This window comes from Pollicipes pollicipes, unplaced genomic scaffold (assembly GCF_011947565.3).
Source record: "Pollicipes pollicipes isolate AB1234 unplaced genomic scaffold, Ppol_2.1 Scaffold_3447;HRSCAF=4054_pilon_pilon_pilon, whole genome shotgun sequence".
In the NCBI taxonomy this organism is placed as follows: Eukaryota; Metazoa; Arthropoda; class Thecostraca; order Pollicipedomorpha; family Pollicipedidae; genus Pollicipes; species Pollicipes pollicipes.
Window position 1 is genome coordinate 28,610,178 of NW_023596297.1, and position 26,216 is coordinate 28,636,393.

General features: G+C 51.0%; 1 protein-coding gene across 2 annotated transcripts in view; it reads left to right on the forward strand.

The window, feature by feature from the left end:
- Positions 1-2,258: 2,258 nt before the first annotated feature.
- Positions 2,259-26,216, forward strand: part of Mip (Myoinhibiting peptide precursor) — a 29,801-nt gene continuing 5,843 nt past the window's right edge. For both annotated transcript variants that reach the window (XM_037214854.1, XM_037214855.1), the window contains exons 1-2: positions 2,259-2,346; positions 19,093-19,250. In XM_037214854.1, coding sequence (XP_037070749.1) covers positions 19,104-19,250 — 147 coding nt within the window. In that variant the 5' untranslated portion in view covers positions 2,259-2,346; positions 19,093-19,103. The remainder of the gene's footprint in view (positions 2,347-19,092; positions 19,251-26,216) is intronic.

Consider the following 26,216-nt stretch of genomic DNA (forward strand, 5'->3'; position numbering starts at 1 on the left):
AGACCTGTGAGCAGTCTGCAAGTGGCTGCTCACGGGTCAATAACTGGCCCCATCGTGTCAGGTCAAAGGTCAATTTTTCCTGAAAACCACACTATTTCAGCTTTAAATGCGAAAATTAAGAAGCTATGCCACGCAGCAGCAGTGAATTTACACAGACGTTTCTTTATTAAATTCTGAGTGCATCGCCATGCCGTTTTGTACGTTTTCAGCATGTATTTATCACGTAGGGCTCCGTTAGTGCAACAGTGTCGGCCCGCTGCGGGCAATCGGCAGATTCGGCAGTTGCCGCCCGCCGTCCGCGCGCCGACAGTGGATCGCCTTGCAGTGGTCCGAAATAGCCGGCCGCACTCGGAAACTAGAAGGGCTAGAGACACGTTTTGGTGTCAAAACACGTGCTGTGAGAACCCCATAGACAACGAAAGTTTGGAAGCAATTACACGACATGCTGGAGAGGCACTCTGAAAAAACTTTAGAGGGTGGCACTGCCCCCCCCCCCTCGTCCCTATCAGAGCGAGGACTAAGATCTCGGGATGGTGCGTCCTCGTGTCGTTCTGGTTGTCCCATGCGAGGTTCGCTGTCTATCTAGTTTCCAGTTGACATCCGTATCGGGGACGAAAAAGATCGATGGATTTCACATCCCACATAGTTGGAAGTTGGAGCAACACCAACCCGTGATCTACAACCATTATGATGGGCGTTCAAATATTGTGTAAACAGTATCAAGTGCGGATCCTAACGAGCCGTACTCAATGGCTTCAAAAAGTTTTATGAGCGCAAACAACGCGTAGTGTGCACGTTCTGAGACCAAAAACGCATGTCGCCATGGATCAGACCAAGCCAATACCGCTAAGCCAAGGCAGACCTGTTATCAGTTGCATCAGTCAAGCACTTTTATGGACAATTTGTCCAATTAAGACTCTCATGGATGTTGTCAGCGTGACAATAATGGAAGGTCTGTCACAGTGGATGGCAGCCAGACCTTGTGAACAGCCACGACTGGTCACCAATGGATAGCGCACGATGTAAATTGCATCGCAGGTTAAACAAGTTTGTAGTCCATATCTGGTCAACATAAGATGCCACCGAAAAATTATAGGTGTTATTTTCAGTACGTCTTTCATTGTCATGAATTTTGTGGCCAGCATTGTCATTGTGGATCATTTGGATCTATATGGATCATGCGCTTTTGTGGATCATATGCTTCTATATTCTTTGTGCCCATCCACCCTCCCTCCCCATGACGCATGCGGTTGTAGGCCATTCGAAACTTCGAAACTATATTGTGCGATCCAGACGCATCAGCTGCGTGATTATGTCCCAAGATCACCGGGCGGCCATCGCAGGACGCCCGCGCTTCCGCGGCACCGAGAGGTGATTGTTAGGCTGCACCGCGTGGCACCAATGTAGTGCGGCGTAGTTTCAAAGTAAACCGCCGAGGCGGCTATGTCTGTACGCTTACTTTGTCCCGCATGGCCTGTGTCATTTGGCTGTCAATGACAGTCAAATCACACAGGCATAGGATAAGGAAAATTATCTCACTTATGACGTGTCGCGGTGTGATGCGCCGTGTGTGGTGCAGTGTGGTGTGTCTGTCAGTGGTGTAGTTCTGCAAAATGATTAAGGGGGCTGAGCAGTAAAAAAATGACAAAACCGACACCCAAACCACGTCAAAAAACGAGTTTCTTCCCGGCCTTGGTCCACTTTTTTCTCAATGGCTTGTTGGGGAGACTGGGTCATTGATCGGGGGAGGGGCTGAAGCGCTTGCCCCAATTGGCAAGCAAGCTACACACCTGGAATAAGTTGCTGGAATTGTTCGTATGCTTTACGACTCCTTCCATTTGAGGAGAATGGGCTTATTGTCGGACTTGTCAATTAGATTGGTTCTTCGCGTTTAGAGTGATGTTTTGCACAGAGGCTCCATGCACCCTGCATCTTATACATAAGGCCTGCGCGATCCACCCAATTACGTAACCATGACCACTTCGGCAATGTATGATCAAGTTACCTAACCCAAAGAGGCTTTCATCAAACATTCCCAATACAAGCCTGATCTTATTTGGCATATGTATGCTGGTGTCCAGGTGGGCATTGAGCAGAGTGCTGAGTCCGGCTGTCCCTCCCCTCACCCGGTCGCACTCCTCGCACAGTTGGGCCGGGGCGGCGAGCTGGCCGCGAGCGGGGGCGGCGCGGGCGCGCGGCTGGGGCGGGGCCGGGCGGGGCGCTATTTAACCGGCGCCGCCCGGCCGTCGCTGGCAGCAGTGCGGCCGGGCGGCGGAGGTGCGAGCGGCTGCCCCCGGCGTTGCGGCCTCAGGCGGGCCCCAGCGACCTCGCTCCGGGCGTCATCAGGTGAGCCGGCCGGGGTGCAGCGGAGCGGGCTCCAGGCGGGGCGGGGCGCACGCCGGCGGGGGAGCTGGGTAGTGGGCAACACTGAAGGAGTGAAAGACAGCGTGGCCAGGCGGACGAACATCTGGATTTACCTGGTGGCGCGCGAGTCACTCTGACACGCGTACGTGAAGTCGCATACTATACCTACTCGATGAAGCCACTTGGTTTCTGTAGCAGACCGGACGTTGGCGGCAGCGTAGTGCGTGTTAGTGGCGCCGTAGGGACGCGACCATCCGTCGCCTGCGTGCGGGGACGGCCGGTCACGGGAGCCGCTGCTGTCGCTGCATGTGAAGCTGTAGCCGTACTCCGGACACCAGTTCAGTAGAGCACCTCGCCGTGTGGTCCCCGGCGCTCAGGGAGCCTCGGTCGCACGCGGCCGGCTGCGGGTGGGGTGTGGCCGACCGATCTCCGGAGGTGCCGCCCACCCGTACTGTCCGGCGACCATCGCGCGGTACACCGCAACTCCAGCTCGCGTTGGGGGAGAAAACCATCCTGCGAGAGCACAAAACCATGCGCGGTGTGTAGCGATGTGTGCGGAGAGTTAGTCAACGGAAATGCATTTTCGACGGCACATATTTGAACTGATTCCTTTGCATGTATCACCACATCGTTAATGCCAAGCGTCCACAAAACTGTGCAGCATATAGTCCAGTGCTGACCAGGTGTTAGCGACTATGGAATTTTACTCCTGAAGCGTCCAGTGCGAAAGGCGTCGCCAGGCGCCAAGAGTGGTCATCAAGATTCGGGAAATTATGAGTGTTTGATATTATATGCCGCGATCGCTCAATTATTGATATGCTTCCGGTCCATTCACACGGTCATTCACACGCTTTACAATCAACAACGCCACACGCACGTTTAAGCGCTGAGACTTTAGGCACATTATCTTCCTCCTCATAGAGAGTTCAATGCATTTCCAACGCAGGGTGCTGCAAGTCTGAAATATTTCTATGCAAAAGGGCTTATAAATTGATTTACATTTCTAAGGCAGCATTGATAAATTTCATGAAGGCTAAACTTTGGCTGCTGGGGTGACTGGAGCTGTGGAAATGCTTCATTATTGAGCATGTACAAGAGATATAAGCGTTTATCTGCCCTGAAAGTCTTTGAATAAACTGATGGGTGGAGCGATGATGTTTATGGATTTCTGAGACATTCACTAAGCATGGCCTTGTTTTTATTTATTCTTTTGGTCCGAGCAAGTCATCATAAGCGCATGGGTACCAATCACATCCCCCCCCCCGCTTAATTCTCCCTTGAGAACCATTTAAGTGATCAGACCATCTGATTAGAGTAAATGGTAATAGACATGGCGAAGTTTTGCATTTGTATTGCTCTCCCCCCAAAATTGTCTCAGCCCGCTTAAAACTTGACATTATCAATAGTGTTGTAAATCAAGCACTCGGAATCAAAACGTACTTTGTCAAAGGCGAAACCTGATTTTCGACACTTTCCTCGTGGTATTTGTGAGACACAAGACACTTTTGGCGCAAGCCGACACCCATGGCTGAAATCGGTTCAGCGCCACTACGGATTCCGCTGCTGGTAACAGCTTCAATTCTTGCTCAAAATACGCATTCCCGCAGCTCAACCCTGTGTTGCCAGTGAACTAATGCGTGCTTAGCGCATCGCTTTGTAGATGCATTAAACGTCTACGCTGTATGCTGATATTCCAGCGCGTACAGGGACACCAGCGGGGCAGGGTGGTACAGGAGCTCCACTTGCGATTTGCCGAGGAAAGCAAACACATCTTTTGCTTGTTGATATTTCCTGAGACCCATCATGCCATAGCAGGCTCCAGATCGCTGGGACAGGCCACGCTATGAAATAAAAAAAGAGAGCATTCGAAGCAGGCGGGAGGCAATGTCTGTCTCGCAAGATCCCCTAGACGACAAACATCGGGCTCTTTTGGTCGATAAGAGGATCCAGGGGCTGCAAAGCAAGCTTCATCAAAGTAATGGAAAATCCCATGAAAAAAGACAGGAAGATTTGCCAGTCGGCAAAGAGATCCTGATTAGAAAACCGGAGGCTCACCAGGCCAAGGCGGGGTTTATTAATTTAGATACGCTGTCTGCTCACGGAGATCTTCCGAAATGGCGCAAAGTTTGTCGGGCAAATCCAAGGTGTGATTAGGAGAGGAGGTCCGAGGTAGGGGCTCGGGTTTACTGGGAGGGACTTGCTCATGGAGCTCACCGTACAGAGTCTTAAGCGCTCAGACCAACGCTGTTTGGCTGGGGTGGTCGTGTATCCTCGGCCATCGTGGCGCTTCTAAAGCGGGTGATATACTCCTCAGCGCACCAAATGCAACCGGGCCGCCAAAGTTTGTGACAGCCAGTTTAATCAAGTCAATCAAGTAAGGCAGACTCTAAAATGACGTACTTGTCAGGCAATGTGCCAAATATCCACCCATTCGATTGAACGTCATCAGCATTCGCGGACAAAACTAGCACATAAATTGCCCAGCAGCCCGTGCAGCGCTATTTCGAAAATCAGCTCTGCTCACTTCCTCATGCTTGTTGTTTCATCAATGCTACCTACTGACAAACGATGGATAGGATGCAAGGTGCTGTAGTGATGTGCTGTTTCCATATGGCCATCACCTGGCATACAGTTGTGTACTACATAAGCAGTGATGCAGCACCGGCTGCTACACTTGTGACCCACAGACAGCTCTCAGATGAACCGTAGATGGTTCAGGTTACGGCAGCCGCGCTGTCTCGCATTGTAATCGGCAATGAAACGACGGCGTATTCAAGCAGGTGCAAATCATAACACGGGAATAATGCGGTTCCGAGAAGACTCGAGGGATGATGCAGTCTAATTTCAATATGAAAAGCTAACGCCTTAAACGGCTTGGCCTATGGCAGTGCGACTCTACGACTGGCAGGCCACTGCGGGCCGTGTCACAGGCATTAAGCAATGCTGGCAGGATCGTAACCAGAAGACAATGATGTCTCCGGCGGTCTTGTTTTAGGGTTGTGAAGTATTTCCTATCATGAATATATTACGCGAGTGCAAGTGTTTGGAGGCCAGCTTCATACACGATAGGTCTATGCATGACTGCAACAATAGGGGCAAACTCAGCCCGCATGACATGTCTGGCAGCGCCCGACGCATTCCCAGTCCTTGTGGTAGAAATCGCACTTACAAACGATTTGCTGGAATCACCAGCGACCAGGACATGTGCAAATCTACAGTTCAATCACTGAAGTCGGTCAATAACTCTTGCACGGCACGTTTAGTGCATGACCAGCGCACTGCCACGCACCTGTGATGGAGTAAAACGATATGACTTAAAACGCATATGATCGCTTCCTACCGCTGCATCCATCGCACCGTTTTCGTGCTTGTTTTCAACATTTTTTTCTAAGGTACCTAGGAAGTTCTTCATTAAACGTGAAAGCAGTGCATGCGTCGCAGGCGTTGGAATGCTGCAGCATGGCATTCCAGAGAACTACTAGGCGTTTCGTGAAGCGCTGGCGTTGCGTGCAACCTATGTGGAATTAGCATTATTACGCTTTCTGACCAAACTTCTTAGACATTACCTGAATGCAAAAAGTTCGCGGACATTTTTGAAACAGCAATTTTTGTCTTTTTTTTGTTTGACGGCTATTCCTGTATTTTAGTGATTTCATGAAACCCACAAGGGGATTGGGTGTTTTGCGCAAAACCTGAGTAAAGCGAGCTCAGAATGATTTGTATTGCCGTTTATGTTCAAGTGAAGGATCAGTATTATTCATTGCGCTTCTGCATCATTGGATAAAAATAATCGCACTAACCACCCATGCGTCAACCATTCGTTTCCCAGCCATTCGAAGCTTACAATTAATTGGCCAACCATGGGGGTGTTTAAATATATATATATATATATATATATATATATATATATATATATATGCTGAGCTGTTTGACCGCTGATCGACACGTGGTCCTGGTGAGCCCTGTCTCTGAAATAGGCTGTTTTCGCAAATGCCGCCCGTTAACGTCAACGTTGATGTGAAACGACAGCATTGAACGCAACACCCAGTTTGCTTGTATTTAGATGTCGCATTGCACAGAACGTTTACGACACATGACTTGCTAGATTGTTGCGCTACCTAAGACCTAGCCACGCGAGAGCTCAGTTAGATGTGGGTCTAACGCCCTGATGCAGCTGACTCGTCGGGCAGGTGCCAGACACCAGGAGCCGGTATCTGATTATGGCTGTACAGCTGCACGTCGTTGCTTTGTCAAGGCAACCTATAGCATGTGGAGGACTGCTCCGAACAGGTGCGGGCAAAGTTGTCGGTTGAACTGGGCCAAGCGGCAGTTGAAAGCAGCCATGCCAACAAACCGTTTGGACTAGCTGAAAACCATCTGGCCAAGGTATTTTCGATAAACTGACTGATTTCGTGGCTCAGCGCTAGTAGAGCAGACGAACGATAATGCAAGGCGCTCACGCCTAGTTCGCGCCCTGCGAAGGCGCTCACGCCCCCAACGAACTTCTTCCGCAAGTTTGCTGACGTATGACCAACCAACTTCGCCGCTTGTGACAGTGCGCGGAATCATGACATTTCGCCGAGCGCATTACATACGCTTGGCGGCACTTACAGCCCATGATGCTGAGCTGTTTCGCCTCTGCCTGACGCGTGGTCCTGGTGAGCACTGTCCCTGAAGTAAGGCTGTTTCTGCAAATGCCTCGCGCAATCGTGAACGGTATTGTGAAACAACGGTATTGAACGGAGCATTTAGTTTGCTCTTATTTAGATGTCGCATCGCGCCAGGCTCTTACGACTTATGGATTGCTAGATTCTATGTTACCTAAGACATAGCTGCATGAGAGCTCAGTTGTATATGGGTTTTAAACAGCATCATTTTATGTATATGGTTAGCGAGCATTTGTACTGAGATAGTTGTCAACATGGAAAGGGATAGTTGCTCAAATAAATGGAAGACAAAAACCCGACTCAAAGGTATTTTTTCCGGCGTCCCACATTAACAAGTTTCGCTACTACCATTTAGGCGACACTTTGTCATTGTTCCTTATGGAACGCGAGAGAAAAAAAACACCGATCCTCCCCTAGGAAATGTGTTTTTCTCTTCCAATGGCACATCCACCCATCCCTTTCAGCTATCTACGTCAAAACCAACCATTTACCGCTACCCACCACAGACACACGCAAGCCACGACCGCGCCGCCTCACCTGAGATCGGCGACGCAGGTCTGCTCCCGGCGCTGAGCGCCTAGCGTGCGCCGCGCCGTGGCATACCGGCCTAATCTGGACTAATTAGACCGGTGGCGTATGTGGCCGGGAGTCGCGTCGGCAGCGATGTGTCGCTGGGGAAATTATCGGCGCAATCACCACGTGCCGCTCGCTATAATGGCGGAGCGTTAAGCGCTGCCCGTCCGTCAGAAGCGCTGAGCCAGAGGAGCGGCGGGGTTTGACACAGGTCAGCTGAATGGTCTGGACTTGGGGGCAATTCCAGTGAAGTGGCAGAGACAAAACGAAGAGGGACAGGCGGGACCCCGCGCGATGTGAAACCAGTTTGATTACGCCGACGGCACGGCTTATTAAAACAACACGCTTGCAGCGAGAGAGTTAAGGACCTTGCAACCACTGTGGCAGTCTGCTGCGTGGTAACAATTTCTGCTCAACATATGGAAGCCGACACGTGCTGTCATAGAAACTGCAGAGCGTGTCAGTGAAAATGCCGCCGAGAATGTGTGCGGCGCTGCCACTCTTTGTGTGCTGCCACGGGGCCCCGTTACGCTGTGCTTGTCAACAGCTGCCATCAAGTGCCGTGAATGGTCACCTCTCACGCCCTGAGAGAGGCCCCGTGACAGTGACGTATGGTGCGGGGGCCCTGCTGGGTCGCACAGCGGGCTGTTGTAAGGCATTGACGCGTTTTCGGGGGTGGGAATGCAAGCAAGTTGGAGAGGCCTGTCTTGTCAAAACGCTCGATAATTATTTCGCTTACCTCCACCCAAGTGAGGGCTGCCGCTCTAAATGCATCGTTTTTGCCGATATTGTCCACGTACCAACTGCATTCAAAGTGTTTGCTGAAAGGCGGCTCTGGACACAGCGGTCAGGAATGATTGAAACAGCTGTACATCAGTGTGTCATGTCCGTGAACTGTAACAAATGCGTGTCAGCCGGATACGTTAAGATCGAAACGAAGAGAACTCCCACGACCCTTCATGTCAGCGGAAGGTAGGAATAGGAAGAGACAGATGCATTGCAATGCGTTGCTGTTACATGTCACAGCGCAGCGAGGGTCCGTCAAGATCAAGATCGGGGCGACGGTCTGGTGGCGCCGCTAGCCGTCGCCTTTTACGGACTACAATAATATTACGGTTAAATCTTGTCACATTTGAAAATTTCCTAACGTAGAACGAGTTTTGTGTTGAGTGCGACTGATGCCGACTGGCGACCCGTTAGCCCGACCCGATGCCGACTGCCGACCTGTTAGCCGGACTGGCGCACCCCCGCCTCGGACGCCCGCCGGCTGCCTCGGCAAACCGCGGCTCCGGTGACCTTGCTGATGGCGGACAAATATCGCCAGCTGATAAGCCCTTATTGCCTATCTTTGTATTAGCAGCGTCGCACTGCCTGGTCATAACGCCACACGGCGCGCCCTTGCCCTGCTAGATACGGCGTGTTTAGCAGTGCGTCCAGCTTTCTGCGCCGTAGGCAACGCGTTGGTCCGTCAGTGCCTGTGATAACGATACGAATCTCGAAAATTGCCCCGGTAATGCGTCGGCCTGCGTACTACCCCACTTGCACTCGCACCATGGTTTCGACAAGGTGACAGAGGGATGGGCGCCATACGACCAACGTAGTCGGTGCGCCCCAAAGCCCAAATCATCATCAAGATGACCGAGGAAATGCTGCCGCACTTCTTGCTATTCAATCGAGCCAAACCAGTTCTATGAATGCCAGTATTCAGCGCGCATGGAGTGTGGGTGTTTGGTGTCGGGGCTTGATGATTTAGAAAGGCTGACCTCCACTTGTAAATTATCCCCACATATAACCCAGCCTGCTGGCGGGGTTAGGCGCACCTCGAGGCAGGCAGGCTCATAAGTTGTCGGGAGATGAATGAACGTGTTTCCGTTGCTTCGCCAGACGGGACCTAAAATTTGCATTTAAGAGCGGGGGTGTGTTGTTTTTGTTACACGAGAGCGGGCGCCGAGCAGCGGCTGAGTGTATCTGGCTGATATAGATTGCACTGTAAGGCGAATTTCGGCAGCCAGTTCTCAACCCACGCCACGTAGGCTTGAGGTACGGCTAAATCCCTCAACAAAGTGGTAGGTGAGTAGCGTACGAGTGTACCGGTCGTGCATGATAAACAACTGTGCGACAAAGTGCACCATGGTCGTGAATTACAACCATGCGCAATCAGTCGGATGCTGTGAGATTGAAAAAAGAAATTTCATGTACACTCCGCGACTCTATATGCTTATAATCTTGTCTTGGTAGGCCTTGGACAACTCTCAATATGTTAATGGTACGATTAGATATTGAAAATAAGTGCAGCTTTTTGAGCAAGTGTTTAGTAATGTTTTAGGTTAAAGGCTATAAATCACCGCGCGTCGTAGCAGCTAAGTGCTTCTTTGTCCAGAGCCGCCCTGTGTTTCGCTAATAAACAGCCAAGCCTGCAGGGCACGACCAAAAAACAACGCCAGTCTGGGAGGCACTCAGAAAGTATCATTTTTTTGTTGCGAAGAAAGACAAACGGATGGTTCGGGGAGCGGAAGAAGTGCGGAAATACGCTTTCAGCGCCCAGCTTGAGATGTTTGGGAAGAAGCACATGCATTGTTCTGAGGTTTCTGAGCATCTCGCATATCATAATAAGCTGTTCTACGACATGTCCACCGAATGCAGCCCGAATGCTTTCAACCGGGATGCTTTACCGGCGATTAATATTCAGACACATTTGAGTTGTTCCCTGCTCGATTTCATCATTTTACCTGTTGAACCACTCGCCAGGAGTCACAATTTGCAAGCGCGGTGTGCCAAATGGAAAGCGCAAACTTTGCGAGCTCCTGGCCTCGCTGCTCTATCCTCAGGCGCTGTTGTCCCAGTCCAAAGTAACCAGCTCGTTCTCTCCGCTCCCCTGGCGCTTAACCCTACTGAAAACATGGCCGGCGTCTCATCCGACAGCTGCCTATCGCCACGCGGTGTCGTCACGGGACCGCGAGCAGGAGGGTCAGAGGTCACTAACCACGTCAGCTGACCCCAGGCGCGGCAGGGTCGCCTCCCCCGGGGACGTGTACAGCTGGCTGGCCACAAGAGGAGAGCAAATAACACCAGCTCCGACCAAATGGCCAGCGGTGATAGTTTCTTTTTACGTGAGTTGCCAAAGGAGAGACTCCATAGAGAATGTCAGCCAGGGCCATGCTCAGAAAATTGTGCCGGTGGGTGACGGATCACCGGCATCGGCCACAGCGTCCCCTGGCGCACGGCTTAGCTGGGAGGTGTTTCCAGTATTTCATGGAATTGGCTTCAACCAGTGGTGGTGAATGCCTGAGACAATCGTGGCCGACGCCATCCCTGAACGCGCTCTCGGCCTCAATTATGGGGCAACAGGAGGACCGCTGAGCGGGGGACATTCTAGCAAAGTGGCCGTGTTGGAATGCATAATGGTGGCCGGACAGGCAAGTGCTACACGACACCAATAAGCGACGCGGCCACGGACAGGGTGGATGGGAACTCCTGGCGGTGTTCAGCTCCAGGCAGTGCCTCGCTGCCAACCAGCTCTGGATGGGAGGTTTGGATTAAGTCATAACGTATGAACGACTTATTGTTGCGGCTGGATGGTACGATACAACGGCGCGATTGTTACAGCACGGCACGGAGTGGCGATAAGTTTGTCACAGAAGCGCGGCTCAGCAAATGGCTACGGAATACCTTGGAGAGCAGCAGTTTGCTTTCCAGAGAACAAAGCATCCCCGCAGACAGTTGGCAAGAAAGAACCACTCGGTGTAATGTTATTTTGTCTCGCGCCCTCGAACGTAAGCAGAACAACAATACTAGGCTACACTGCGCAGTGACTATAGCGTTCAAACTTCCTTGCAGCTGTCAGCTTGCGCACATGAAGTTCTCGCTATCAACAATGTTTTTTTCCCGCTACATCTGCGTTGCCCACCGTGTCCAGATGTGCACTTGTCGTTACCGTCGAAATAACTGCTGAGGGTCGCCTCCCCCGGGAGCGTGTGCAGCTGCCCGGCGGCAGGAGCAGAGCAAATAGCACCAGCTTCCACCAACTGGCCCGCGGAGATAGTTCCTGTTTACGTGCATGGCCAGAGAAGAGACTCTAAAGGGTGTCAGCAAAGGCCGTACTCAGTGGCACGGCGTTAAACTGGGCAACGCCATCTTCAGAGTGTTGCTTTCGTGGTGGCCGACACGTGTAACCTGTAACACTGCGGCACGTGTAACCTGTGGCACTGTGGCACGTGCAACCTGGTTTGCCGTTGCTCAGACTCGAGCACATTTAATGCTGGGTCCAGGTTCAAACACTGTTTGGCTGTTTGAACCTGTAAGCGCAAACTGTTTGCGGCTGCAAGTGTAAGGGCAATTAATGAACATGACGTTTTAAGGCCCAAAGCAATCCTTGTACAAAATGGCTAAAATATTACAAACGAAGGCAACGCGTCGCTTCTTGATTTTTGTAGCCCGAGACGAACAGCTTCGTCATGTCCCCTGCGAGCATTTGTAACCAATTGTATTTGTATTTGTAATTACATTTGTAATTGTAATTCGTTAGTTGATAAAATAAGAGAAGCGCGATGATGTCCGCACCTCTTGCTGCTCCCACCTATGTACGGCCACTTGGCTCGCTGAAGCTCGATGTCACCAGTGATGCTGGGCTTAACCCACGCCACAACCGGCCCGAGTCTCCCAACGCGAATTTTCGCCCGGTCTTTGCTGTCAGTGATGCCGGCTCCTGCCTCGATCAGAATCAATAGCAGGCAGCCGGCGTCATGACCAGCAATTTCCGCAAATTCGAACACAGTCTGCAGCCAAGACGACGCAGGCTGCGGCGCCAGCATCCGTCAAAAATAGATCCGCCGGACAGCGCCGCAATAGTTGGTCGGCCATCGTCCCCAGCGATGGTCGGCTCGACACGGCTCGGCGGCTCGACACGATGGCCGACGTCGCCCGAGCGGCGCCGGCCGGACCGGAACCGGGCCGTCACATCGGTCCGCCGGACCGGAACCGTGCCGTCACATCGGTCCGCCGGACCGGAACCGGGCCGTCACATCGGTCCGCCGGCGGCGTCCGACCCAGGGCATGGGATTTGGCGGCGCTCGGTAGCGAAGTGGACGGATTTTGACAGCGCTAGACTGTGACACGGTGCAACTTTGAAGGGGACGACAGCGTCACGGACGAATCCTAGCGCCTTTCGATAACGTCACGAAAGAATTTCAACAGCGCTCGAAATAGTCGCGGATGAACTAGAATAACGTTTGGATATGTCGCGGACGAATTTTGAATAGGCCCACAACGTCACGGACGAACTGTGACAGCGCTTAACAGCGTCTCGGACAAACTCTGGCTGCCCTCGCCAACGTTGCGGACGAACTTTGGCAGTGCTCGACAACATCACGGACGAGCCCTAGCGCCACTCGACACCGTTACGGACAAACTCCAACAGCGCTCATAATAGTCGCGGATGAACTCGAATAACGCTTGGATGCGTCGCGGACGAATTTTGAATAGGCGCGACGACGTCACGGACGAACTGTGACAGCGCTCAACAGCGTCAAGGAAAAACTCTGGCGGGCCTCGACGGCGTTACGGACGAACGTTGGCAGTGCCTGACAACGTCACGGACGCCATATGGCAGTCATGGGCCAGGTCTGAAAAAGTTGTTCTACGCTATGGACAAACTCCCAAGAGACGACACTGTGTCACAGATATGCTCTAGTAGGCCCGGACCGGACTGGGTTTTAGACTAATCCCAACAGAAAACAGCTCTGTCACGCCAGGTCTGAGGTAAACCTTGACAGATATTAACTGAAGGCAAATGGCCGAACTCATATTAAGAACGCTGACGAGATGGCTGCTCACGTAACTCTGCTAGTTATCCCACATATACCTGTAGACAGACACTCGTTTGGGCCATCTACAGCACACTCGTGGCTATTGCCGCTCATCGTTAAGAAATAACAGATATATTTCACATGGTGTCAGAGGTAAGCACCCACCCACACCCACACACAAACCCGCGCTTCCACACACACGACAGACCAATGCCCCGCTGGTAGTGGTGCAGTGGCGAGAAATCGGAGTAATGCGCCTGTCGCCGCACTCCGCAGGTGGCGGCTCAGTGCTCGCTTTAAAGACAGCACAGGAAGTTTCATTAAATCAGGAGGAAGTTCGTTATACCCGGCAGCCACCGACGAGCAACAGCGTTTCCCCCATCTCGGTTCTGGACCGGGGAACATGCAAGTCGCCATCTTGTCTGTTGCTTCCCGGTGGAGCTTCCATGTGCGGCGCATCTCGCGTAGGAGTGTGACATGACTAGCTCCTTATACCGCCCACCATTCCAGTGGCAGTGACAAGGTCGCTGCTCGTGGTGAACAGACGCCTCTTTGCGCTTGGAATTGCCCATTCTCTTATCATATCCGTGCGCTGCAGCCAGCTAGTTTGATCGACGGCCACAGGGGGCCTTCAAAGCCAATTACTTAACAGGCTGACGCGCGCCAGAGACCTGTTGACGCGCACGATTACAGAGTTGGATAATTAGATATGCGGGAGTTATGATTTTACTCTTCATGAGTGCCATAACTAGAACATGATGTTGACATATGCAGTTGTTCACCCCTAGCTCATGTTAGCATAGCTCATTCTAACATTTAGAAGCAGACCATGCCTGGACAGCAGAAAACAGTACCTGCAGTCTGCGCTTTGGTGGTGCAATGAATAGCGTCTGAGAGTGAGACGACATCACGTCGTATATTGCACGCATCATATGCTTTCTGTATTCTGTACCTACGCAGTCTGGGCGAGAGGTAAAGCGGCTTCCACGGTGAGAGATGACTGAGAAAACCAAACAACCGAAATTTGGCATGCTCGGCTGAGCAAAAACGGCACATGTACTCAGGTTTTACATCGGCATGCACGGAACACACCACGCTGCTCCGCTGACGTCCTGAATCCAATCCATCCACGGCGAGAATAACACCAATGTCATCAATCAGTCAGGACCAACCACTGAAGGTTTAACTGTGTCCGCGGCTAAAGCGTTGTATCTCCTAGTGGTGCCTTGTCCTTTTTCCTCCCTCTGGTTGCTTCGGCCTCTAGCCTGGGATCCAAATCGCAAACGAAGGGACTGTAAAAAAAAACACAAACAGCAGAAAATCCGCACATAGAGAACATCTCATTTCTGCTCCCTTTCCACATCTCGTCCCAAGTAATTGTACGAAACTCCGCTTTTAGCAAAGAGCAAAACATGACCTTATCCTACCACGCCCTGCCGTATGCTCTTTCTACACACCCCCAGTACACGCCTTTGACATGACACTTTTGCACGCCTTCAGATCATACCAATTTTTCGCATCGCGGTCGCCCAGAAATGTTCGGCTTCAGATGTATACCCGGCTGTTCTATCTGTCGGTACCACCCCGAGTCCGGTGCTAAAGACTCGTTTTGGAAAAACTAAGGCCCAAGCGTGCCTGCACCGTGATCCACCAAACGCGGTTTACCGATTTGTGGTCACTACGTGTTTTATATGGGCCTTTATACCTATTTTGGGAGAAGAATGCGCAGCGTGCCGTGGCGAACCGTGGCTTTTGCTTGGCTAGTGACTACGCTGGTGATGCTGCGCCCAGGTGTCGTAATACACGTGGGTTTCGAATCTGGGCTCTTCCGCGCTGGAGCCCTCGGTCTGGCCTGGCGCCCCTAGATAGGCGCCTCTGGAGCTCGCTCTATGAGTGGAATCTGCGCAATTCATTGTAAGTTATCTTAAGTGACGTGTCAGAACCACGACGTGTTTCCAGGAACATATGTGTCCTCATTCCATCACTCCTCACTTCTCACCCGTCAGTGCCGGTGTCCAGCGCCCATTCCTGTGGGAATTACATGCCTCCATGGATTGAGTGCATGTCTCGCACTTGCGAAATAGCGCCTCCGAATCCTAGCAGAATTTGCAGAATTTAGTGTCCGCGGTCTCCAGCCCGTATTCACCACTTGCCGATTTTGCGGCATAGGGAGGGAAAGCATGATAAAAGAACGGATAAGCGGAGCGTAGAGACGGGTCACAGGAATGTGGAGAAGCATTACAAGAAGACGAAATGGCTAGCGGAGCTTTGAATCTCGTCACTTGTCAGCTTCTCACGCACATACTCAGACCGGTACTTGGTGTGTTTTGACATCCACCGTGTTGCCTCCACTCTTCACTTCACTTAACTTTGCTTCAATCTTCGCTTCACTTCATCCAAAGTGCTCGTAACCTCACGACCTCACGCGCCGGGGTCGTGCCGCGGCCGTCAGCCACGATTCAGCCCAGGGGCCGCCCTGGCAGGGGTCCTACTCATCCCTCTCTCTTTAATCCCACAGCTCTGAAATAGTCACTGCTGCCAGAAACCGCTCTAAAGTCCGCCCCGTAGCTCAATCGGCTAGAGCGCCTGTCTCCCAGCCTGCCCGTGGCAGGGTGAGAGAGTTCGGGTCTCAAGGTCAGATGAGGTCAGTGTGTGGGACGGACCGCTCTGAGCATTGAGGCACGGTTAACTCCCGTCGCTGAATTATGCCGTCGAAGCTCACACAACAAACACTGCTTGTCGTGATCGCTGACCTCACGAGTCAATCCAACCAAAGTATCAAATTTGGATCCTATTAAAAGCAACCAAAATATTGCTGTTTTCATCTTAACTAATGGTTTAGTTGCCTAGTTTGCCTACATTGATCTCTTGGCATGTGAGCCATTGTTCTCGTGCTGACGTCAGCGTGTTGCCGAGTTCGCCCTCGAAAATATTTGGCAAGCATAAATGTGATGGTGAGATCGAACAGCTCAAATAATCGCGGATAAGATAGCGCAACATATCGAAGCGACCACCCAACGCCCGTCGGGGGCTGGGGGACGTGATCAGCCGTCCAAGATTTCGCTCTATTGGAGGACCTCATTTTACGGCCGCCGATGACCTCCTGGCTTTGGACATTCAATTATGTAAAGCATCAGGAATTCGTGGGGAACTGCCGCAGCTAAGGCTGCTTGATTTGGTTTGCAGCTGACTCAGATAATTTAACAGCGTAGTTTAATAACTGAAAAGGTCTTACGACAGGTCAGATGTGTAACTGATGCCACCAGTCAGAAACGTTGGGAAAGATCGTTAATGTCCACGAATGGAGAACTTTAGAAAGACAGGCATGTCTAATGGAAGCCAAAGCACCGTGAACCACCGGTCCTGCGTCGGATTTTCTTGCTTTTCTTTCTTCTTGCTTGCTCATTTCACGTCGTCACCCTGCATGATGAACGACCGTTCTGTGACACGGTACATGGCGTAAATGTGGAATACCTTAAACAGGTTTGGATTGATGTTGACAAGCTGTCAAGATTAACGCCATGGCGTCATTAAAAATATCGTTAAACTGCGGATGGGAACGCTTTTAAACTGTGAAGAATGAATTAGATGTGCGGCTTTAATATAGCTGCTTTTCGGAAGAGGAGAGAAGTTTTCAACATAAATTTTGTATCGGGATGCTATTATAGGTCAGCAGGTGTATAGGTTCGGCCAGTCCTCAGAAACGGCATCCAAGCCGATCCTTCAAACTAAGTCTTCCTCTCGCCGACGATTTGCCATTGCCCAGTGACTCAGATGAACTCATTTGTGCAAACACTCCAGTAGAATCTCTAGGCTGAACTTCCACCGTCCACGAACTCTGGCCTCATTCCAGTAAGTGACCGGAATGGATGAAGTTCTTCCAAGCATCGTCTCAGTTGGCGGCGCCTAAGCCCTCTTCATTCGATCGGTGCTGACTGTTGGTATGTCACCCACGCAAGGATAGCCGTTGCGAAGGGTAATACGGAGCATTGGCCGCTCATTTGTATTGGTTCATATGTCGTCATTCGTTAACGAGCGCCAGTCCTGCACTTTGGAACCACCGGAGCATCTCTCATTTCTGTCCACCGTGTAGTTTGTGTTGTTCTTTTCTCCGGCGCCTAAACATGCCCTGGTGACAAGCAAACAATAAGACTACCTACGGGGCTTGTTCTCCCTCTTATTTGTTGGATTCGTTAAGGTACGCGGTTGCCAAGCCATCCAAGGTTAGGTAATGCGTCTGGAGCATATGTTTTGATCGTCAGTGCGGCTTTACCGCACTGCCACGGAACGCATTGGATTTCAATGTTTGCTCTTGCTTCTTCACATAGATGATGATGACGTGAAACATGCATCCGTTTGTTGGCGTCGCGTCGTGCGGTGCGCCGCCAGATTTCACCGGCCCGTGGAAGGCCCTGAACCGCCAGCACTGGCGGCCCGTGTGACAGTCAACAGCATATGCAAGTGAGGGATATGGAAAAGTGAGGCCGGCTGTATAGATGGTAGTTAGAGGAGATTCATATTTACGAGCATGCGTTCCAGGGGTAAAGGGATTCTAAGCCACCAAACCAATGCAAGTAGGTCGCCAAAGGCAGGCTGAAGGCATTGATTACGTGCTGATATTGACCCGCACTCCACGATGCGCACGGTCTGTCTGAAATAGGGTCTGTTTTTCAAAGCGGCCCGAGCTGCAACTTCCGCTCGCCACAAAGTGACGCCATAACAATCTCAATTCCGCACCTAAGCGCATCACGCGCACCCAAACAGCGACTTGGGTGGATGGTTACTCAGACGCATCGAAACTGAATGACCATTTTCCTGCCACCTTCAAAGGAATCCGCGTTTGGTCAAAACATGTGTTTGTGGATCTTACATCCGCCAAATCCAGAATCGAACAGCCCAACCGAGGGACAGAAGTGTGGTTGAAGCACGTTCGTTTCTCGTGACCGATCATTTCCTCCCGGAAGTGTTTGCTGATAGTTCGTTTGTGGCTGCTGTTACCGGGCACATAACAGCATCCCAAGGACGACAGGGGGAGAGAGGGGGTGGGGGGGGGGGGGGGAGGGACGGACAAGTCTGCGTTACATCTGTTCGCGGGGCATGCAGTGAACAGCACAGCCCACTGGTTTAAGGCGCTTCTCCCTCGATGAAGGGCGTGATGCAAACCAAATGGTATGCGTACTTAAATATTCCGAAAATGTTTCTAAACAATAACATGCTGCAAGTATATCGCCTGGTTGCATCACGTTACTCTGTCGTCAAAGGTATTACAGCTGTACCATGAACTTAAGTGCACGTCCCTGACCTGACCTGTGTTCTGCCACAGCCGGGCCCGCCACGGGAGTCGGTCTCTGACCTGACCTGTGCTCTGCCACAGCCGGGCCTCCACGGGGAGTCGGTCTCTGACCTGATCTGTGCTCTGTCACAGCCGGGGCCGCCACGGGGAGTCGGTCCCTGACCTGACCTGTGCTCTGTCGCAGCCGGACCCACCACGGGGAGTCGGTCCCTGACCTGACCTGTGCTCTGTCGCAGCCGGACCCACCACGGGGAGTCGGTCCCTGACCTGACCTGTGCTCTGCCGCAGCCGGGCCCGCCACGGGGAGTCGGTCCCTGACTTGACCTGTGCTCTGCGCAGCCGGGCCCGCCGCCGGAAGTCGGTCTCTGACCTGACCTGTGCTCTGCCGCAGCCTGACCCGCCATGGAGAGCCGCTGTCTGCTGCTGACCTGCCTGGCCCTGCTGGCCGTCCGGCCGAGCCGCGGCGAGCAGCCGGAGCCGGTCTCCACCGACAAGCGTGCCGACTGGAATGACCTGCACGGCAACTGGGGCAAGCGGCAGCCGGCACCGGTACGTCTCCGGCGGCGACAGGCTGCCTGCGCTCTCCAAAACGTCTCCCCGCGAAACTTGTGATTGTCATGGCAAACGATGTTCGGAGGAAGCTGGAAAACTGGAAAAATTGTTTGCGTTTGTGAAATAGGTGCCCTGCTATGGCGTGGAGGAGAGGACAGAAGTAAATTAGTCCCGAAACCTCTCCGAGTTTCAGGAGTGGCTTTTGAATCCCATCAGGCAAGTTCACCAAATCGGTGGTTTCTGATAAGTGATTTGTTTTTACATTTAGGAATCTGACACATGAGTCGAGGCATTCTGGAGAAAAAAATATTAATTGGATCAGGCTGCCGGACTGTGACGTAATCCATGAAGGCTTGCACCGCGATTGTTGTCTGTACATGTGAGCAACTTGCAGCTTACCATCTTGCTATTGATTGCTGTCGTGTGTCACATCGGCTGGTTTGGCTGTTCGCCAGCTAAGGTCAGCCACACAATGCAAGATTACACCCGGTCGCCGATAGATGTCATATGAAGCCAACTCATAACGGTCTACAGATGGCTACTCCATTCTGTGATAAAGCAGCCGGTATAACAGACAACTTTTCGGTCAATGATCTGTGTGAACAAATTATGTGAACCAGAGGAGCTAACATCTCGTCTCGTAAAGTAACCTTACTTGACCTCACATGACTTTGATCTGATCTTAACTTAACTCAGGTCTTTGATCAACACATTAATAAGATTCTTAAGTGTACGAGCACACTATTTTTATTCTGGCGTCGACTTGAAGCGTGGATGACTGTTTTTACTGGCACATAGAACCCTGAATTCGCTCCAAAATTCGTGACTCACGGATCTGGCTTGACCTCTGATATCATCAGTCACATGACAAGCTTTCATCTAACGATTCCTGGGTGGCATTAACCGGGCCTATAGACAATTTGTTTGCTTCGTTCCGACGATTGGATCATGAAATACCAAGCGAAAGAGGTTCTTTTAACCCCCGGTGGTCGTATGTGGAGATATGTACAGGGTAGTGCCGGGCCAATAACCGGGGAACCGTTTCATTGAGGCACATATCTCCTTTCTTCCACCAGTGTTCTGCAGCCAATACCACATGAGCCCACGGATTTACAGCCAGCAGCTTCCTAGATATCTGCAATAATTTGCGCATGACATGGGTACGGATTCGAAATGAGGCGTTTCATTTGTTTTATGACCCTCCCCATTTCATTAGGCGCAAATTGCTAGTTAAGAGCACGGTTTGCAAACTTGCGTTTACGGCGAAATTTTGTTTGTTGGAAAGTTGTATTCCACGAACGCTTTAAGAGCACTGGCTACAAATGCTACCTAGCATTTCAATTTATTTGCGCTTTGCAATCGAAATTAGTTTCTAACATAGGTGAGAGTTCCGTATTGATTCCTGTCGACCGTATCTTGTAACGACTTCCGCTATCTCACCGGCAATCATACTACAAGCCCCTTACAGCACCTTGCCACCCCCGTTGCCATTCGCAAAACCAACATAATCCAACCGCAACTGCCCGTGGATGTTGCGGTATCACTGACGGCCACTCAACCCAGCCTCTGTCTCTGTGATTCATGTGGCAATGAGTCAGTGACAAGGCTTAGACTTTGTCACTTTGCCACTGAGCTCAGACCACGTAAGAACGTTTGATTGAAAAAGATACAACTCCAACATGAAGAAGTGTGAATTCTTCAGGCCACACGTGGGTAAAACCCAATCCGGTTGGTGGCCACGTTATTGACCTGATGAACGCGCACAGCGAGGCCAGCACTTCCGAGCAGTTTCAGCTACTCACAAAACAAAGCATTCCGCACTTCACAAAACTCTCGCTCACCCCCCTTCCATCGACACCATTACCTACAAATTTATTTTACTCGTTGCTCATTCATGACAGGTCTATTGCATGGCCGCTTTAAGCGCCTGCAACACATCCGCGAGCAGAGCAGTAAGCTTAGACGCAACCGCGCGGTGGGCGGCATCCAGTTGCTTGCCTTAATTGTCATGACGAGGAGGTGGTGCATTTCGTCTTTCAAATTACTTTGAATTTAATGAGCTCGCATCTTGCATCATCAATTTGATGTTATAAACGGGGTGTTTGCAACGGAAAATATTAAGAAAATATTAAGGGGTATATAGGAGCAGCATATACCTATGTTGTTTTCCAAGTCATAGCACGGTTCCATTATCATGAACTTAATTTTTGCAGTTATCTCATCCAGCTTATTGCCTTGAATGTGCTGCAGCAAATATCTTGACCTGAATTCATGGTACCAGTTTGAGCAGGCCCAGCTGAAAAAATTGCTTAATAGCATTTCCGTAGAATTTCAACTTTCCTAAGTACATGTGCTTTAAGCAATATACCCATGTTTCGATCAAACCCCAGACACTGCGCCATTGGTGGTGCACTCGAGCAACTTATTAGAGCAAGAGGAGTTTTCCTGAAGTATGGATATTTCTGGCCAACATGAACCGAATGGCGGGAGCAGCTGAACTATGGCTTGGTCAAGAAAATTGGGGTGAAGTTTCAAGTTAAGAAGCAGTTGGAGAATGTGGCAATATATGCGTGAGGTTTGGGAAAGTGCTTTCGCCAACTTAAAACAATTGGTTTTGCGCATCTTTTGCATAATGTCAACCTGTTACAGCCTTTGAAAAGTATTTCACACTTGTTCACAGCGCAGATGAGGAGACTAGCCAATACATAACCCTTGTCGTACAGAATTGGAACTAAAACTGCTGCACATGATTGGATAGAGCATTCTGTTCAGCTGGCGTCTCCGCCAAGAGACAGAGTGAGTGGGGGGCGTAACATGCTTCGTCCTTCTATTTTGTCTTCCTGAAATAGCATAACATGAATAGTTCCGACGGCCGATATTTTTCATTGTATCCAAAATGTGAGAATGGGACTTCAGTTGAGCTCCAAAGGAACCAAAACCGGCAATGATTTATTGATTTTAGTTACAGCCTGCCAGTTAGAACACCAGCAGACTCCGACTGCCAACTGGTCGCGCCGACACGCGGGAGCTCGCGGCGCTGCAACTAGACCCAAGTGTGGAAAATAAATATTTTGTCACCGCAAGCATTCAAATCGTCTCAATTGTCAGCTGTGGTCAAATAAGCTGATGAAAGCCACCTCATGCTGTACTGGCACTAGCACTATGCAATATTCTTTTCACAGTTTTAAAAATGTCGTTCCTTAAACTTGAACTAAAACAGACCTCTGGTAACAGTTTTATGATCATCTCATGGATTGCTTGCGGCTAGAATTCGCTTTGAATAGGCTACCAGTGCTGCCAGATGGCATCACTACTGGACGTCATAACGTCAGCCACTGGGCGGCTGTCTCGCGGCACCTGGAAACGTGGCAGGCGGCAAACATTGGTGACCGATCGATGGCATCGCCTGGCGTTGAAGCGCACAGCGCAGTGTCGAGGACGTGCCGGAGCAAATCACGGTGCCGCCGTATTTCAAGTTCCTAACACGGAAGCTCAACTGACTGGGGGGAACAGCGGATGAGATTGCAGGAGGTCGCAAATGTGCCAAGCACGCCAGTCATGGTCACAAGGTTGCTCAGTGTTGGGCGCTGCTCCATCCCGTCCATGGCGCTGGTCGTCATGGACCACAGACAGCTGCGGCTGCCTCGAAACTTCAAAATCTCGGGCTGGCTGTGGCGAAAAAGGCCGAACATCCCAGCGCAAGTTTTGAGCCTGCGGTCAGCCTGTTATAAGACGTAGCACGCCACTGAGGCTGCGCGCATGAACCCACGACGTCCCTCCCCAAAACTGCCCTACGGAGACTGTCTGTCACGGACGCTAATGCGCTGGAAACCAGCACGGGAAGCCTGCGGGGCCGGCGTGCCACTCCAGCGTCATGACAAGCGGACGCCATGATTGTGGGAGACAACGGATGGAGCGCGCTGATTGGCTTGTCCGAAAGTGTCTGATAGGTCATGTCCTAAGGTCGCCTGGTACGTTCAACGTGTCATCGGAGCTCACAAACCGCAAAAAGTTAAGCTTACTCGGAGCTTAGCCGACATTACCGGACTGTGGTAAGCTTGCGAGACCAACTCCACTAGCTGATTAGCATGATAGAACTATTACGTGTAACACACGGTGCGTTTACAGTCGGCTCACAGTACCGTGCCGTTGACCTGTGACCTCACCCAGGCGGGCGCGACGCTGTCAGAATGTACACGGTCTCGCGCTAACCGGAAATGACGCTGCCATGTCCACAACACGGTCCGGTGTCATCCTGACACGATTGCGGCTGGTCTGCAGACGGCTGCACCATGGTCGCCGCGTGCGATCTGAAATAACCACAACACGCCATGACCAAGCTCCAATATGTCACTTGCGCGATCACTAGCAGAAACATATGCAGAATGTCAGCAATGTCTCCGGCAGTACAGAAGCAAGACTTTGGCTACGGGATCGCATTAGTATACTTATCTTTTTAGTCCGCAGTTTTGCCCTAATGCTCCTCGGCGATTTCCCTTCTTCACCTTTTCTCTCGAAATTTACGCTACCGCTCCGTGCCCTCCAGATAAAGTGCTACATCAAATGCTCTACATGCCTGGTTTTAAAATCATAGCACATGAGAAACGCAGTTTGTTGCCTATTCTCTGATCGTACCACCCAAAATCAGCCGATCCAGTTCATTGGATAGTTTTCCCTGTGACCTCGCCAGACAGGGCCGCGAAGTGATTGCAAAGTTACAGCTCAACGCCAGAAACTAAAACCGTTATTGCTGCAGTTAACGCTTTCACGGGTTCATAGAAAGCAAACCCATGTGATCATCCGGCTACACCACTGGTCATTGAGAGTGCTCGACCACTCATAGCGGATTGGGGGACGGGAACGGGGGAGGGAGTAGATTGTGTTGCACTCAGTCCATATTATTGCACACCACTGCAAACGGGGAAGATGAGGAGGAAACGAGGACGATTCCAACTGGGCTTTCAACCGGATTCTACGACTGACTGGGCGCACGGCTATTAGCGTAACTCTGTGTCAAACGACTGGGCACAGTCTGTTGGCGTAACGCTGTATCAAATGACTGGGTGTACGACTGTTAGTGTCGCTCTGCGCCAAGTGGCTGGGCGTACAGCTGTTAGCATAACGCCGCACCATATGACTGAGAGCACGGTTGCTAGCGTAACGCCGCACCAAATGACTGGGCGCTCGGTGATTGGCGTAACGCCGCACCACACCGAGCAATAGCATAGAGCCGTCGCAGACAAAATAACGGTAGCAGATGAGCGCAATCCGCGACCAGTCGCCGGATGCGTCGTTAAACAAAACGCAAAACTTTGATTGTTTTATAAAACGCTTGCAAACAAGTGGCTTTCAGCTCTTTAACTTTGTTTGAGCCAAGACAAGATTAACTCTCTTCGGATCGCCGGTCCCGGGACCCGCTTGCGCAGCGTCCGGTGGGGGAGGGGGGGGGCGACGACCCTCTGGCAATGCCACACACCCGATGCGCTAAGCGAATGCTGAAACCCAAGAGGGAGCCCTGTGTTTCATCAATGACCGGCAATAAAAATTTTAGGAAAATGTATTGAATATAGTATATTTTACATAAATTAAATGTGATCTCTTTTTAAGCTATTATTTATGTATGGCATATCAAAATAGATTGTTCCCAGAGTGCGGAAATATTTTACCCTGCTTAAACCCTGCTGCCACGTGTGAGGTTGACGTGCAGGATTGCACATTGTTTGGCCCTGTAAAGGTACCGATATTTTTGGTTCTGATCATAATTGCCTGGTGATGGCTGGGCAACATCGTTTCGTTTCGTTTAGTGCATATTTTCTAACTAAGTTGTAATCGTGGCTACCTCAAGCACTAAGTTTTAATGTCATCTGTATCGTGCATGTCATCAGGCATCACACGCATAAGTTCATAGGCTGCGATGTTGCCGGTAAATTATTGAATAAAACAATGATGACATCACCCTCAATTTTCGTTCTAGACCGGACAAGATCTTCTTTACCTGCGCCATAAAGCCCCCTGAGCCTTCTCAAGCGAGCTGTCCTTTCAATGTTCCCACGAGAGTGCTGAAAACAACGATTCTTACCACCCTGTCTTCACGTGAAACGTATTTATTCGAGCTGGTGCTGTTTTCCACGCGCGAAATGATTTACTGCTTTTGTTTACTGCCTATTTTACATGCCCCTTGCTAAGCCTGGATTTGTGGCCCACACATTTGACGAGTCTGCGATGTTTACCAGCTGCGGATGGCTCCCTGTTGATCGCTCAGACTCCGTCAGTAAAATTACGGTCTCTTGTGTTGGTGTTAAAAACCATATGGGAAACTGGCGTAACGTTAGCACATATCTCTCCGAATAAACCGGAATCACACCGGAATAGCTTTGGAGGCTGAAGGATGCAAACCAAAGTACAGGCTGGACTGTATCTCGAAAATATATTTTGCAAACACCTCCAGAAGACTCGCTTTCTACCTCAATGATAATCAGCCGTTCAGAATGACCAAAAATTTAAATCACTATTCGCAATCATTATTTATCTTTATCCCTTCATTTCGTATATTCAAGCATTCATCTGCCCTGTGGCATGCCTCAACACCACAAAGTCTAGCCCTTCAGCATGTTATTGACCGACAGGCAAGCTCATCCCATGACGCGAGTAGCCAACATTGCGCCACGCTGACTCGGCTCCCCTTGGGGAAGAACGTCCTGTTCGGTGGAGCACCTTCAGCGACGCCCTCCCCTCTCCCCCTCCCCCCTCCTCCCCTGGCGCGCCGCAATCTGACGCTACGGCCTGGCCAGCAGCGTCCTGACACACATCGACAAGCGCCAGGCGTCTCAGGACTGCCGGGGATCTGATTTTCCGCACCAGCTGATGCACCCGTGCATTTTCTTCGACTTCCATGATGCCAGATGCAGGCACGTCAAGCCGCTGGCATTCTGGCATTCGATAGCGTCGTTTTCGCCAGCTGTG